At 48.7% G+C, this 13,956-nt stretch overlaps 2 protein-coding genes and 1 long non-coding RNA gene across 6 annotated transcripts in view; 1 reads left to right on the top strand and 2 right to left on the bottom strand.

Moving 5' to 3' along the window:
- LOC149341747 (uncharacterized) overlaps positions 1-13,956 on the top strand; it is a 17,437-nt gene continuing 3,481 nt past the window's right edge. The window contains exon 1 of the long non-coding RNA XR_016282960.1: positions 1-144. This is a non-coding gene — a long non-coding RNA (uncharacterized LOC149341747). The remainder of the gene's footprint in view (positions 145-13,956) is intronic.
- On the bottom strand, positions 2,506-9,579 carry LOC149341748 (uncharacterized). The gene is made up of 2 exons (XM_089543921.1): positions 9,416-9,579; positions 2,506-5,989 (listed from the first exon to the last, which is right to left on the bottom strand). Exon 2 carries the CDS (start codon positions 5,974-5,976, stop codon positions 5,278-5,280), a length of 699 nt encoding a protein of 232 aa, XP_089400047.1. The 5' UTR covers positions 5,977-5,989; positions 9,416-9,579; the 3' UTR covers positions 2,506-5,277.
- LOC149341749 ((3R)-3-hydroxyacyl-CoA dehydrogenase-like) overlaps positions 11,456-13,956 on the bottom strand; it is a 20,674-nt gene continuing 18,173 nt past the window's right edge. For all 4 annotated transcript variants that reach the window (XM_089543914.1, XM_089543915.1, XM_089543912.1 and 1 more), the window contains one exon: positions 11,456-12,003. In XM_089543914.1, coding sequence (XP_089400040.1) covers positions 11,763-12,003 — 241 coding nt within the window. In that variant the 3' untranslated portion in view covers positions 11,456-11,762. The remainder of the gene's footprint in view (positions 12,004-13,956) is intronic.

Genomic DNA, 13,956 nt, shown 5'->3' on the forward strand with positions numbered 1-13,956 from the left:
GTTTCCTCAGACGAAGAGCCCCCTTACCTTCCCCTCCAACTTAGCACGGTCAATAAGCTTGCGTTGCTCACCAGCTCGGGTGGCCAGAAGGGCGGTCTTCCAGGAGGTCGGGATGGATGCTTGAATGGACGGGACGCAAATGAGGTATGTGCATTCCCATATGTAGTGATATAGTGTGGAGGGGCTGGCGCTGCAGGCGGCACAGTATTAAGGGAAGTGGGTGGGGTGGAACAAGCGTACAAACTGGAAGGATGGGAATGAGTTCGTTTGACATCGCCGATGTAAGCGTTGTAAAAGGTCCAGCTCAAAGTAAGAATCCTGGAGGGTGTGTTATGCGGCTTTGCCTGTAGTCCTGTATGGCAGTGGGATAGCCAGGGGGCTCGCATTGGGTGTGAGCGTATGGTTGTGGGTTGGGGAGGCCATCCACCGGCGCCCGGACGCTAAGTTCGCGGGCAAAACGCATGAACGCGTTCATTTCCGTGATGCCCTCTTGCCCAAGACTCCATGTAATGGTGATTGTTGCTGTGGTTCTGATAGCGTAGATAGTACGTGGGCTGAAGATTAAGGAACGTTGACTTTACGGAAGAGTCGCTATGCTGATTGGGATTGTGTACAGATGGTCGTGTGGTCCATGAGCAGGGTGCAGATGTGTGCTATAGTTCTAGATATGGCCAGGAATTCTTCCTCTGTGGTGACGCGAAACGCAAAAGACGCTCGTGTGCTGTGCGATATCAATGCTGGTCGAAATTATTCCGTAGCCTACCACTACGATACCTCTATCTCCATTTCTTATTTCACTCTCTCATTTATAAGTTTACTCAATGCGCAGTTGAGGTGTCCAGAGAAAAATAAAGTTACTGTGCTTTTCTTTCTCCTCCTCCTACTGCGCTTTTCATTTTCTCAAAGCCAATTTTTATATAGAGCCCGCAGCGTAGCATGTGACGTTGCATATAACTTGATTCCACACCACTGATGTGAGTGAGGCGAATGGGAAAGCGCCCCCATTCGACGCGCCTCGGCAGTACAGTGCCGCATGTTCCGTGCCTGCCGTAGCAAACGACGGCTGGCACGCTATAGAAGAAGACGCTTTTTAGGCGGTTTTTCTGGTGGAATTTTTCTTTTCTTCGTGAGTAAGTATCTATGCACAAAAAAAACATGTTTCTGTTGGAAAGTAAAGACGCAGTAAAGAGCTCATTTCTCGGAGAACACCTCCCCCACGTCGTGAGGGAAGGAATGAAGGAAGGAGTTAGAGAAGGAAGAGAGAATGAAGTGCCGTAGTAGAGGCCTCCGGAATCATTTCAACCACCTGGGATTCTTAAACGCGCACTGACATCGCACAGCACACGGGCGTCTTTTGCATTTAGCCTCCACCCAAATGCGGCTGCCGCGGGCGGCACTGAACGTGTTGGAATAGTGCGAATAAAAGGTAGGTAAGGATGAGTTCCTCACGGAGTAAAATGTCTGCATATTGTTCGTCACTTGCATACAAATGGTGGTGAATATGCCGAATTAGCCGTTTCAAGTCTTCATTGCGTGGAAAGGGTATCGAAGTTTCCCTGACCCAGGCAGCCAATTATGTGCCGTTCCTTTCCTCAGAGCCAACGGAGTCTAGGTGGTGGGGGTAAAAATGCTTTACTGACACTTTTAGGAGGTCTTGACAGGCAGGATCCTTATTCTGGGGCTCCGAAGGCGTAGACTGCTGCCCTGGCTCTTGGGACGGGGTCCTTCTGGTCGATACCGTCGGAGCTGCACAGAGCTGCCTCGGATACCTCCTGCGTTGACTTTTCTATGGTGTCTATGCAGCTGTTTCCCTGACTGGCCCATGTCATGTGGTATAAGTCTGTCTTCTCCCTGCAAAACTTACATTTCGAGCCGAATGACTCCCGGTCCATGGCGTGTAGCCTATATGGTGTATTAAAGGTGTTGTTCTGACTTTTACGAAGTGAGATCTCTTCTATTTTATCTAAAGTTTTGTCCGCCGGAGGGTATACCCTGCGGTGCAGCCTGATGTGCTGAAGTATGTCTGTGAAGCTTAGCAGTGGGGTAGGGGGTTCACGGCAACCCGGCAGATTGTCCGGGGAAGAAATGCTCGCGCTTAGGCGCGTGCTCTCTCGTTCCCTGTGGTGACCTGGTCGCCTGGTACTGAACAAGATGCACCCCACTGTATACGCCGACAGGTGTCCATAGTGCAAGGCAAACCCCATCTTATATCCCATTTCATGGTTTATGGCTTTCAGGGTTTAACGCCCCAAAAGTAACTCAGGCTATGAGGGACGCCGTAGTGAAGGGCTCCGGAAATTTCGAACACCTGGTGATCTTTAACGTGCACTGACATCGCACAGTACACGGGCCTCTCGAATTTCGCCTCCATCGAAATGCGGCCGCCGCGGCCGGGATCGAACCCGCGGGGTCAGCAACCGAGCACAATAACCACTAAACTCTCCCCCTTCCCCTCCCCCCCCCCCCCCCCAGCCCCCACGTCGTATATCACATTACATGGGAACGTAGCGACATTGACTTAGTCCTAAAGATTTGAAACTTGAGCGCGCAGCAAAGGGAAGCACTGCTGGCCAGCGACCGCTGCGAGGACCAAATAGGTCTGGTGCAGAGCGCTCAAAAACCGATCTCTTTTGGCGGTTAAAAAGACCGAAGATCTGAAGAATTCTGAAGAAGGTCTGAAGAATTTTTTAGAGCTGAATAAATGTTTCTCCAACCCAAAAGTCTACCAAGAGAGCGATTGCTGCACACCAGACCGAACAACGCAGCAGCAGTTGTAACCAGGGCGATCGACTACAACGAGAACGTACGCGAGGAGGTTAAACTTGCCTACTTGCTGTAGTTAATGCGGAATTCTAGTTGCACAAGAAGCGAGTAATACCTCCGATTGCGGTGCAGTTACGCCGCGCAAGTTTATTCGGAGAGCTGCGGTAATTGACCAGCTTGTCACACGAAACCTTTTACGTGCCTGCTTCAGGGACGTGTAGAATTACAGCCTCCTGTCTCGACTCCAGTCGCTTGTCGCATCGTGTGTCTCCTGGGCAACAAGAGAACACTGTACATTTGACAATGGCTGTGTACAGCCATTGTCAAAAATATACAACCCACCGAGTTTGGTTCCTGTCACGGTTTGGTTCACGTTTCTCAACGGTGAAATGAACACTCGTACTCGCTGCTCCGAAGCCTGAAATTCCAGCCTTGCCGGAGAGTTTCACTACATGACTTTGAAGCAAACCCATAGGGCTGTGTATTTTTGGCAGAGGCTGTAACCAAAACTTTAGGTTTTCATTACACTGTGGCACGGGGATCCGTTATATTGCTCCATGCCGCATAAGCCACGATAATTAGGTCAGTTCAACCACAGTCGTGTGTGTGCGGGTGTCCTATACCTGGCGGGACAAGGTAAACGGTGAACACCGCTAGAGGAATATGGCTTAACAGAAGCTGCAAAGGGGCAAGATGGTTTATAGTTCTGGGAAGTGCTATTAAAGAGTGACGGCGGCACGCAATAATCAAAGCATTGCGTCCACTTTAAAAAGTTTGAGCCATATTTTTATGAGATGAAGGTCCTGGGCAGGTGTTGTGATACAGCTTTAGAAGAAGTGTTGGAATCTTATAATACAAAAAATAGATAAAGTGAATGTATCGACGATATATAAATCTGGAGTGTTCATTAAGTATGGTGCACTTTGAATGGTTTGCGAGAATGTGCGTTGTTTACTGGAATTCATCCTGCATATGTCTTGTTGTTTTGCTTATATTGGCTGGCCCGGTAAGGAACTGAAGCCAGATAGGAATATCATTCTTCCCCCTTTGTGCATGTCCTGTCAGTGCGCTACGCATCTTCCTGAAATGGCTAGAAAAGCATTCAACGACGACAACGACGACCACGCGCGACTTCCTCTGGTCATGTCCGCAACGGTGCTATGCACAAGTAGCAGTGTTTGATAAACAAGCAATTTGTAAAGGCTAAATTTAGATGTGGGTTGTGCAAACTCCGCCTAATTTTGGCATAAGTACTCCTCGCATGCAAAAAGTCAATCTTGCGGCATGCACTGCGTAACTTTATGTGTTCTAGAAACTCAACAGATTCAGTCTGCACTGATTCGTGCGCAAAGTGAGTATATATGTGTTACCAAACTAGGATCGAAAATTTCCGCCCTTTTTTGAAGCGTTTTCCGGAAAAGAAAACTTTCAAGAAGTGGATTCAGAGGCCATGAGAATCATAAGACATCATTTTTTTCATACGCAGCCAGCAGACTGCAAAATTTGTGTGCCGTTTCAGTTCAGAGACCAGCGGGGAGACAAGTGGAAATGGCTCAACGTGCATGAGACGCATACTTGGACCCGTGAATGGGCAGTAACTTAGTATGAGTTTCATGTCATGAAACAGTGAAGTGTGCGTAAAGATGAAACGCTCCTAAAAACTTTTACCTCAGGTCCTTGCGTGCGGTGGGGCTTCATATGCGAGTCAACAATGTGGTATGCATGTATATGGACATTTCCCATTGAATTTTTCATTTTGTTAGGAGACACTTCGTATTATTGACAACATTCAGCTGAATGCACACATGAGCAGGGATCAAGATTTAAAAAAACAAAGCGCAGCATGTGCTTAACAAAGGCAACGATGTCCGTGGTATTAGAAGCATGTAAGATAAGCCACAACAGTGTGAATTAACAAAATACCAACAGACTTGTAGGTTTAAACAGGCGAGCCATGGGTAAATGGATAAATGGCGTATGTTTTGTAATGTTTTGCTCCTAGGGTGAATGAGAATGAACCACTATGTTTGTGCGTCGCTCGAATAGAGCACACATCAACCTGCCCAGGGTAGGGCATGTGATCTCCGTAGAACAGCGCTGCACTGTATGTGGTTGAGCTTGCCAGTCCCAATATATATACAGCAAGAAAATAATCATTGGCCTCTTCGGATTAAGGCCATAAATAAATGCGGTTTTAATTAACTACAAAGAATAAAAGGTTGCACGCAGGCAAGTGATGCTCAGCTGAAACTAAAGGCCCGTTTTTTTTTTTTTCGAGTTTGCTGCAATCCAGGAACTCAGTTTGTAATTATTTATATGAACAGCTTAGTACTCATATAAAAATAGCTCAGAAACCAGCCTATGAACCCACCCTAACCTATTATGCATATGTTCGAAAAGAATGGAATGAAGGACAACTGAGCACAACTGCTAAGGTTCAAAATGGTGACTGAAATCCATGACCCTGGTTGATGAAAGCATCACACGTCAAAACCCCACGAGATGCCTACATCATTACAAAGGTAACTCTCCACTGTCGAGGAACCTCTGCAAGGCGGCTTGGATTATTCGTTGGAGCAACGCGATCTTCCAAGGCATGGCGGGCATTTCGAAAAACGTGGCGAAGGGCGTGCCCGAGAGCGACACGAACGACGTCACCTCCACGTCGATGCCGTCCAGGTTGAGGATGTTGAGCGACGCGATCACCACGCGGCGACTCGGGTCGTTCCGATGCACTCGCACGACAACGTCCAGCTCGAGTCCCCTGAGCGTACCGGAGATGTCCTTCCCTACGTGCGGTAGGAGAGGGCTCCTGAAAGAAGCCACGATCGAAGGCGATAGCCTAAGCGGAAGCCAGGCCTGCGCCACGCTCTCGTTGCAGAACGTCTCCGGCGTTGTCCGCAGCGAAAGCGTGTCGAGACCGCGCAGGGTCACATTGAGACCGAACTTTTCGCCGACGCCGAGAGGGCGGGGCTGCGCCAGCGTACGCCGGCCGAACGTCAGGAGGAGGTTGATGGTGGTGGTAAAGGCCTGCGTACCCAGGCAGATTTGCCTGACCAGAATGGACTCCTGACGTTCGAACGTTTCCACGGCCTCCGCTAGGCCTCTTTCGGGAACCAGGAGTGCCAAGCGGATAAGCAGTGCGAGCGGAAGTGCCAAGGGCAGGACGGGCACCGGCAGGTTTACTGCGGCGTCCCCAGGGCTCCGCCTCATGAGAGGAGGCTCGCTGCAAAGAGAGTAAGCAAAGGCACCACTCCGTATTTTAGAGGACTGACATTTTTGCTAGCAGACATATTGGACCGTCAGTATAGACATACGGACTTTCCAACTAACACACTCGACCACCTTGCACCCACACATTTATCACCCGGCAGACTTAGTGGACCATCCGACGACAGCACGCAGACGTAGAGATTCAAATAGCAGGCTTATTCTCCGACGTCTCTATGTCGTCGTTGGGCTGCATCTGCAAAGATACAGCTCAATTTTTTTTTCGGTCACATCTTCACAGATTGCAAAGTTCGCCAGTATTGGCTTGTTACCAGAGCGCTTTCTGACACTAATGCACACATCGCGATTCAAAGTGCACGCGTATATGGCGTGCCGAACGAGCCATACAATGAGGGAGAACATGTAATATTCTTACTTGAGTATCGAGCGAAAACGCTGCGCATTGTGTGACTGGTGCAGTGAACTTCCGTACACTGGCTGCTCAGTGTTTTGTAATGGCTTCTGGCCGGTTGTCCCCCAAACAAATCGTTTACGGTAGCTGTCGTTCAAAACAGAAAGGGGCAGCTGTTCAAAGGAAGCTGTGCCGCGCGCTCAAGGATGCGATCGTATGATTTGATGCGCGGTGTCCTCAGCGCCGATGTGTTTACATCAGGACTTTCTTTGTGTTCCTCTTGCTTTCGGAATTCTGGGCGAGCATCATTCGGTTTTATACCTACAGGCGTTACGGAAAATAGAAGTACTGTAAGGGGCTTGCCTCTCATACAAGGGCATTTCAAGTTTCAGTTCAAGGCAACATGACCGGGGTGAAAGAATTTGGTAAATGCTTCTTTAAAGAACCCTTCCTATCTGTCGATTTCTGTCGCGCACAGGAGGCTCGGTAACTAAGACATTTAGTTAGGCAAAGCAGAAAATAAAGAGAAAATTGAAAGAAGGTCGCCGTGCTGATACAGGAGGGCTGTTCGTTGATTTATTTTGGATTGGTCTGGTGGTGCAGTTGGTGGTGCAGTTGGTGGTGCAACTAACAATGTTTCGAATGAAACGGCTGTTATATATAACAAGTCCTTTAAGGAAGGAAGATGGGCAAGTTTGCATTTATATAGAGTGTGTGTTGTCTCTTTTCCTTGCGGTTTTGAGCTAGTACTATGTCCTCTCTATATATAACAATCATTTTAAGAATCTTTATTGCTATTCGCTTGATACGAAATATTGTCCTCGTTTTCTCGAGGTAAATGCGCGAAATTCATTCGGCTCATGCCGTTAACTCCTAATCTTCTGCTGTGCTTGACCAGGGGTTCTGGTACTTCGTTCAGAATACGGATGGCACTGTACTCAGCCATTAGGAAAGTTCATATTTTGGCTTCATATTTTGGCGGGAATCATTCGCACCGAAGTGCAGTCAGGTAACTGATTTCTTGTAAACTTTATTTATGCCTGCGTGTCGGATACTAAAAAAAAAGAAAATACGTACAAAGCCCCATCTCATCTTAAACATCTCATCCTCGTTCAGAGCACAAAATATTGTGCACCAAGTTGCGATCCGTGTGAGTGATTTTTCTCTTCCATGAGAGACCTCTCTTCCGACCGCAGGCTGCCATGCTAGCCTCCGCCGTTCGGAAGCATAAAATGTAGCCATCTTACATCTTCGTAAAGGAGGTGCTTTACCAATTTCTTAAGAGGCCGCGGCTTTCACGGTGCGTGTTTCACGGTGCCGTGACAATGATAGGTGAAAAATGACGGAGAGCATTGGAACGACTCTGAGATGACAGCGATGGCAATGACGCCAGCACGACAATGTCTCTGTTTTAGTTGGAAAGGCTGTTTGGGCTATGATGTAAACAAATACGTTCAAGACACTAATCCTTGGAGCGTCCTTTTCTTGTGGTAGGCACAGCCCTACTTTCATACTTCTTTACCTAGCTCCTTGACATGAAAGCGTGCTTCAGGGCAAAACCACTCGCTCTGGGCTTGCACAGTAGGAATTCTGACGCGGCTGCAGCGACGCTGAGTTGACAATGGCAGAGTGAGTAGTAGCTGCTGCCGCTGTACTGTAAACAATGTGACGTTGCCGCAAAAGGCATGTTTTTCTGCCAAGACATCTAGAGCACTGACACAATGCTCGCAAAATGCAAAACGAGCACACATGGACGCGCGTATACGTCGAAAGAAATTCGTTATACATGTATGCTTGCTTTTTTTTTTTTTCAAATTTAGACAAATATACAAGGTCTGTTCTGAAAGTAGTAGGACTGGTTTTTTCCTGGGCGAACGGGCGGACGAGAGGCTGTCTGCGCGTGCAGGATCATTGAAGGGGGATATTGGGAATGCTGGGGAAAATCGGCAGTAGGCTCTCGGCCGTTGAAGAGAGGAGGTCGCTTGTACTGTGAATCCCTGTCGAAACGTCTCGTCACGCAGAATCGTCGAGCATTTACTGGATCAGCGATACGCGATAAAATTTTGAGTAAATCTTGGTAAAACGGGCAAAGAGGCTCACAACATGATTAAGGAGGCCTACGGTGACGCTTCCATGGGTAGATCAGGTGTTTTTTGAGTGGCACAAGCTTTTCCGAGAAGGTAAGGAAAGAGTGGAGGAAGACGACCGCTCCAGACGCCCTTCGACCAGCAAGACCAACGAAAACGTGTAGCGAGTGAAACATTTACTTAACAGTGATCGTAGAATGAGTATCAGAATGATATATAGCTGATGACTTGAGCATTCCTCAAACCCAAGTTTTTGAGATCGTGACAGAAAACTTATCCATGAGGAAAGCGTGCGTGAAGTTGGTGCCGGGAGTGTTGTCAGAGGAGGAAAAGGCCAACCGGTAGGATCTTCTTCATCATGTGAATGAGGACCCCGATTTTTTGCCCAGCACAAGGCGGCAACACTGCCTGAGCACCCCTACAGCCTCGACTTGGCCCCGCCAGACTTTTTTCTATTCCCGAGAATAAAATCGACGCTCGAGGGGAAACATCGCGGATCGGTAGAGGTGGTTCAACAGGCCGTGACGAGGGAGCTAAACAGCATTCCTTTCCAGGCGTTCCTGGAGGCGTACGAAAACTGTAAAACTCATTGGCAGACACGTGCAGGTGCGGAAGTGTGCTACCTTGAAAAATTGTAATCGTTTGTACTATTCTCTAGAGTAATTTTTGTTTAAAAAAATGAGTCCTACTACTTTCAGAACAGACCATGTATACTTTTGTGATAAGCCTATATTCTCGACACCAGGCGCATACAAGCGCCTCCTCTTCTCTCTCCTTACCCGAGGAGCGGTTAAGGACGGTTCGAAAATTAGATGCCTCCCTTCAACGCTTTCTTGAGTTAAGGAAGCATGGAGGGTTCCTCATTTGAGGTAAGGAAACCATATAAGCTACGAATTTGGCCCTTACTGGCGCAGCCCGTGTAGGCTCTCCGTCCCCCGCTCACCTGGCGCGCCCCTGCTGCGGTGTCGCTCGTCTCGGGAGCCGCTCCTCTCGGCCTGCGCATCAATCGTGGGCTGCGCGCGGCTGACTGCTCGCTCTCTTCTGCCGCCGCATGCGCACAATGCGAATTTTGGACCAGACGGGGTTCCGCACACCGAAGGCCTTGGCGGCGATCGAGCGGCCCTTCAAATGGTTCTCCGTCCTCTTCCCGATTTCATAACCGGCGAGCCATCAATGTCGCCTCCCCGCCTCGTCGAGTCGGAGCAAAGCGAAAACACGCGCCACTGAGACGGAGGAGGGGGGTACGAGTCAGAGCGGAGGGCAGCGGTGATGCCGGAGGTACGCAGACTAATCATCTCGGGCGATTACATCGAAGTAAGAATACGCGATATACAATACAAGGGCGAGTCGCATGCCTTGGGCTTTGCAGGTGAAGTGCATACTAGCAATTTAAACGCTACTCTACTATAGCTGCTAATTACGAATATATTTGAAACAATTCTTAATGTCCGCCATGCCTGATAATAAAGCTGTAAAAAACTAAAAAAAAATCCAAATTCTTTATTTCTGCCTTGTAAAGATACAGACAGCGCAGGCGCAGAAAAAGCTGCGAGAGACTGTGGGCTGTGTGAGAGCTGTGTAAAGGCGGAAATAATGCAGACAGACCGTCTTCTGGTTTTTTTAATCGCCAAAAAACGCGCGTTATTTATTCAGATAGCATAGATGACCCGATGTATTTGTATTGCTGTTGCTGCAAAGGCAAAAATGTAATGGGCGTCCTTCGATGTAGCATGAAGCCTTTATATGAGAAAACTGGTTACATCAACTGGACATTTCATCAGCTGCAGGTCATATCACATAGCATTAGTTTGCAGTCTCTTTATCCTTCAAACGCCGGGAGAAATAAATGCGAAATCGTACCATTTCCGGGCGCCTTTGGCTACTTCGTGGCAGCGTTATCCTAAGGTGCGCTGTTGTAAGGCAAACGAGCACATTCTATGTACTCGTGTGCTCGTGGATGTAGACTCAACGGATGGTAGACAGTCTACCAACTTGCCCACGCTTCTACTTTGGTAGCCAGAGGTTCAGAGGGGCAGAAGTTTGAATCAGTTGATCACACATGTTGAAGGAAGGGAGACGCGACTATAGACAAAGAAGCAACGGCCACCGATGCGCCAAGTGCTCAAGGCTGCGCAAGGATGCGGGGAAGAAGAAATCAAGTATAATAGAACGCTTTCCGAATACGTTCGTTCCTGCGTAAGCCAACGGACGGGCTAAAGCAGATGCACGTGCTTGTGTTTCTCTGTTGTTTCTATTCGTTGCCCTTCAACTATCGCTTTGTGCATCCTCCGCATAAACCATCAACTCGATGATGCGTGCGCGTTAGAGAGCTCGCCCTTCTTTCTGCCTGCAGAAGTCATCTGTAATACATCACGTGTCGATGCCAGTGGTCAGTCGCTGCTAATGTGCCATACACTGCGTTTTCGGCTTCGTGCACTCTTGACTTTTCCTTGTGAGCCTTTTCGCCTGATTGTTTCGTACTACAGACACTGACATCCTCGTTTTCCCTCGATCTAGACAGCGCTGTCAGGCGTAGCATTCACCGACTCTTGGTTTCAGTCCTGCATTACAAACAACAAAATTCCCGCAGCAGTGGCATCATAGTGACCAAATCTGGTAGGCTGACATTATGTTTCACTTAGCGTTGTAAGGACACAAAAAGAAGTCACACCCGCTGATGAAATTGACTTTAAGGAACCATAACCCCTGCTACCTTGGCATCCACCGGCTCCATACGGTCCCCGTTTGTTTGCTTCGCAGATTTTTACTGCGTGTCTCAAGACTGCAGCAGTAGAAAACCGTAATGAGATGCTCTTCAGACCGGAAAGCAGGAAATCCATTTAAGGTAGTAGTGAAAACCATGCGGGTGACCCAACAAAGCAGCAAGGCAAGCAAGGATTCTTTAAGCGCACGAACGTACTGGTGTCCCCTTATAGCAATATAATAATCTAATAAATGTAAATGACATCATCACACATCCAGGTCACATGACCCATCGTCGTCAGGTTTATTATTGCTCATAACGAGCACCTTCATCTCTCCCACAGCCCGCACATTCCTATCCGCGCGCCTTATTAAAAAACTCCTGACGCTGAAGCTCGACGTGTAACATTACGGGAACGCCAATAACACTTTTTGTTTATTCTTCCAGCTCTCTCAAAAATACGCGCAATTTTCAGCCCGAACAAAAAGGACCCACTCTAACAAAATGAACAGTGGTCAATAAAAAGTTGCCCGAACTGATACGTCGGTTCTCTTGGCGTGGGCCGCCCACGCCAATCGCAGCGCCGCTACACCCCGCCGTTGACGTCCACCGTGGTGCCGGTGACGAAGGCGCTGTCGGCTCCGCAGAGGAAAGCCACGACCGAGGCCACTTCCTCGGGCCGCGCCGCTCGGCCCAGGGGGATGCCCGCGCTGAACTGCGCCATCTGCGTCTCGCTGAATCCCTTGGACGCCATGGGCGTGTCCGTCAGGCAGGGAGCCACGGCATTGACGCGGATGCCCGTGCCGGCCACGTCCGCCGCTGCGCACCTGGCGGCAAAGCAGAGAGCAGTTGCTGCGAATCAGCGTGGCTATGCGCGGCGAAAGGAAGGGGACAACACAGACGCCTTATCGGCCCGCTTCCCCACAAGACACTCACAAGACATAAGGCAACTACATGGACACGGCTACAAACAAACTGATACCCAAGTCCCTACATATACAGTAAGATTTGTCCTACGCAATACACTCCAGAATGCGTGTGGTGCGGATAGACAGCCGCTCTCTACCACTCCACATGGGGCTGTCGGGCGAGCCCGAGAGAGCCCAAAATTAGAAACCCGTCAGTCAAGCAGTGGGAGAAGCTTCTGTCCTGCTCCGATCCGCAAGATCAGCTTGCGCTGGTTGAGCGGGCCGAGGAGGCAGCAAGAACCAATGGGATCCTGTACCTAGGAACACCACCTGCTGCTCAAGACCCCAACCCCTAAACCCCGTCCCATTCTTCGGAATAAATTTTTGTACTACTACTACTACTCCTACTACTACTACTACTATTACTACTACTACTACTACTACTACTACTACTACTACTACTACTACTACTTTTATTGGTTTATTGGTTTATTGGGGTTTAACGTCCCAAAGCGACTCAGGCTATGAGAGACGCCGTAGTGGAGGGCTTCAGAAATTTCGACCACCTGGGGTTCTTTAACGTGCACTGACATCGCACAGTACACGGGCCTCTAGAATTTCTCCTCCAAAGAAATTCCAGCCGCCGCGGCCGGGATCGAACCCGCGTCTTTTGGGTAAGCAGCCGAGCACCATAACCACTGAGCCACCGCGGCGGCTACTACTACTACTACTACTACTACTACTACTACTACTACTACTACTACTACTACTACTACTACTACTACTACTACTACTACTACTACTACTACTACTACTGCTGCTACTACTACTACTACTACTACTACTACTACTACTACTACTACTACTACTACTACTACTACTACTACTACTACTACTACTACTACTTATCGGGCGAGGAGAGCGCAATATTGCAGCGGAGACAGTAGTTCGTTGGTTCTGCCGTTTGGCTGCTGAGTCCTAAGTCGCGGGATCAGATACCGGCTGCTGCGACCGCATTTCAGTGGAGGCGAAATGCAAAGTAGAATCCTTGTCAAAAATATACAACGCAAGGGGCTTGCTTCCAAGTCGTGTAGTGAGCCTCTTTGGCACATTCGACAGTCCTAAGCTTGGGAGGGTCGAGGACTTAAGTTCTTCCCGCCTTCGTGAGATTAGGGTCCCAGAGTATGCAAGAGGAGCCGCGCTGCAGGGCTCAGAAGCCAACCCCTTGGGTTGTTTACTTTTGACAAAGACTGTACGCCCTTGTTTTGTGCGATGTAACCGTGCGTTAAAAGACCCCAGGTGGCCGAAATTATTCCGGAGCAATTCACTACACCCTCCCCTATAACCAATGTGCAGCATTCGGACGTTAAACTCTACATACCACACCATACAGCACCACATGTACAGCGTACCATTCAGCACTAGCACCAGTCCCAATTTTCTCGACACGACCACGCCAACTATGGCGTTTCTTCCGCTGAACGGGATCCTTAAGGCTCTCACGTTAAAAGCCACTGTCACAAAATACACAACACGCAACGCGCTCGTGTGCTCTTCATTACCGAGGCATCGTTCATTTGCTTCGTTTAAAGCACGATCGCATCGCTATAGGCTCTTTCAGACCAACGGTTTGTGGATTACTCACTACAGCTCAGTAAAAAAACGTCTACACTATTGAGCTTAGGAAGATATGTTTTAAAAAAACTTTTAGCACTTTTATTCTTTGTTCTTTTCCTTCCAGCTTTTAATGAAGAATGTTCAACTTCAAACGTCTGTTAAACACAGTGCTGGGGAAATAATTGTTCGGCTTTCCCAAGTGCATGGAGCTTGCACCTCGATAAGCAGAGGGCAAAGGCAGGTGCAACCGGTAAA

This window comes from Amblyomma mixtum, chromosome 5, assembly GCF_055824585.1.
Source record: "Amblyomma mixtum isolate Tamu chromosome 5, ASM5582458v1, whole genome shotgun sequence".
NCBI classification, from domain to species: Eukaryota; Metazoa; Arthropoda; class Arachnida; order Ixodida; family Ixodidae; genus Amblyomma; species Amblyomma mixtum.

Excerpts from the sequence above, each read along its gene's own strand:
- LOC149341748 (XM_089543921.1), bottom strand. The coding sequence starts at position 5,976 with ATGAGGCGGAGCCCTGGGGACGCCGCAGTAAACCTGCCGGTGCCCGTC.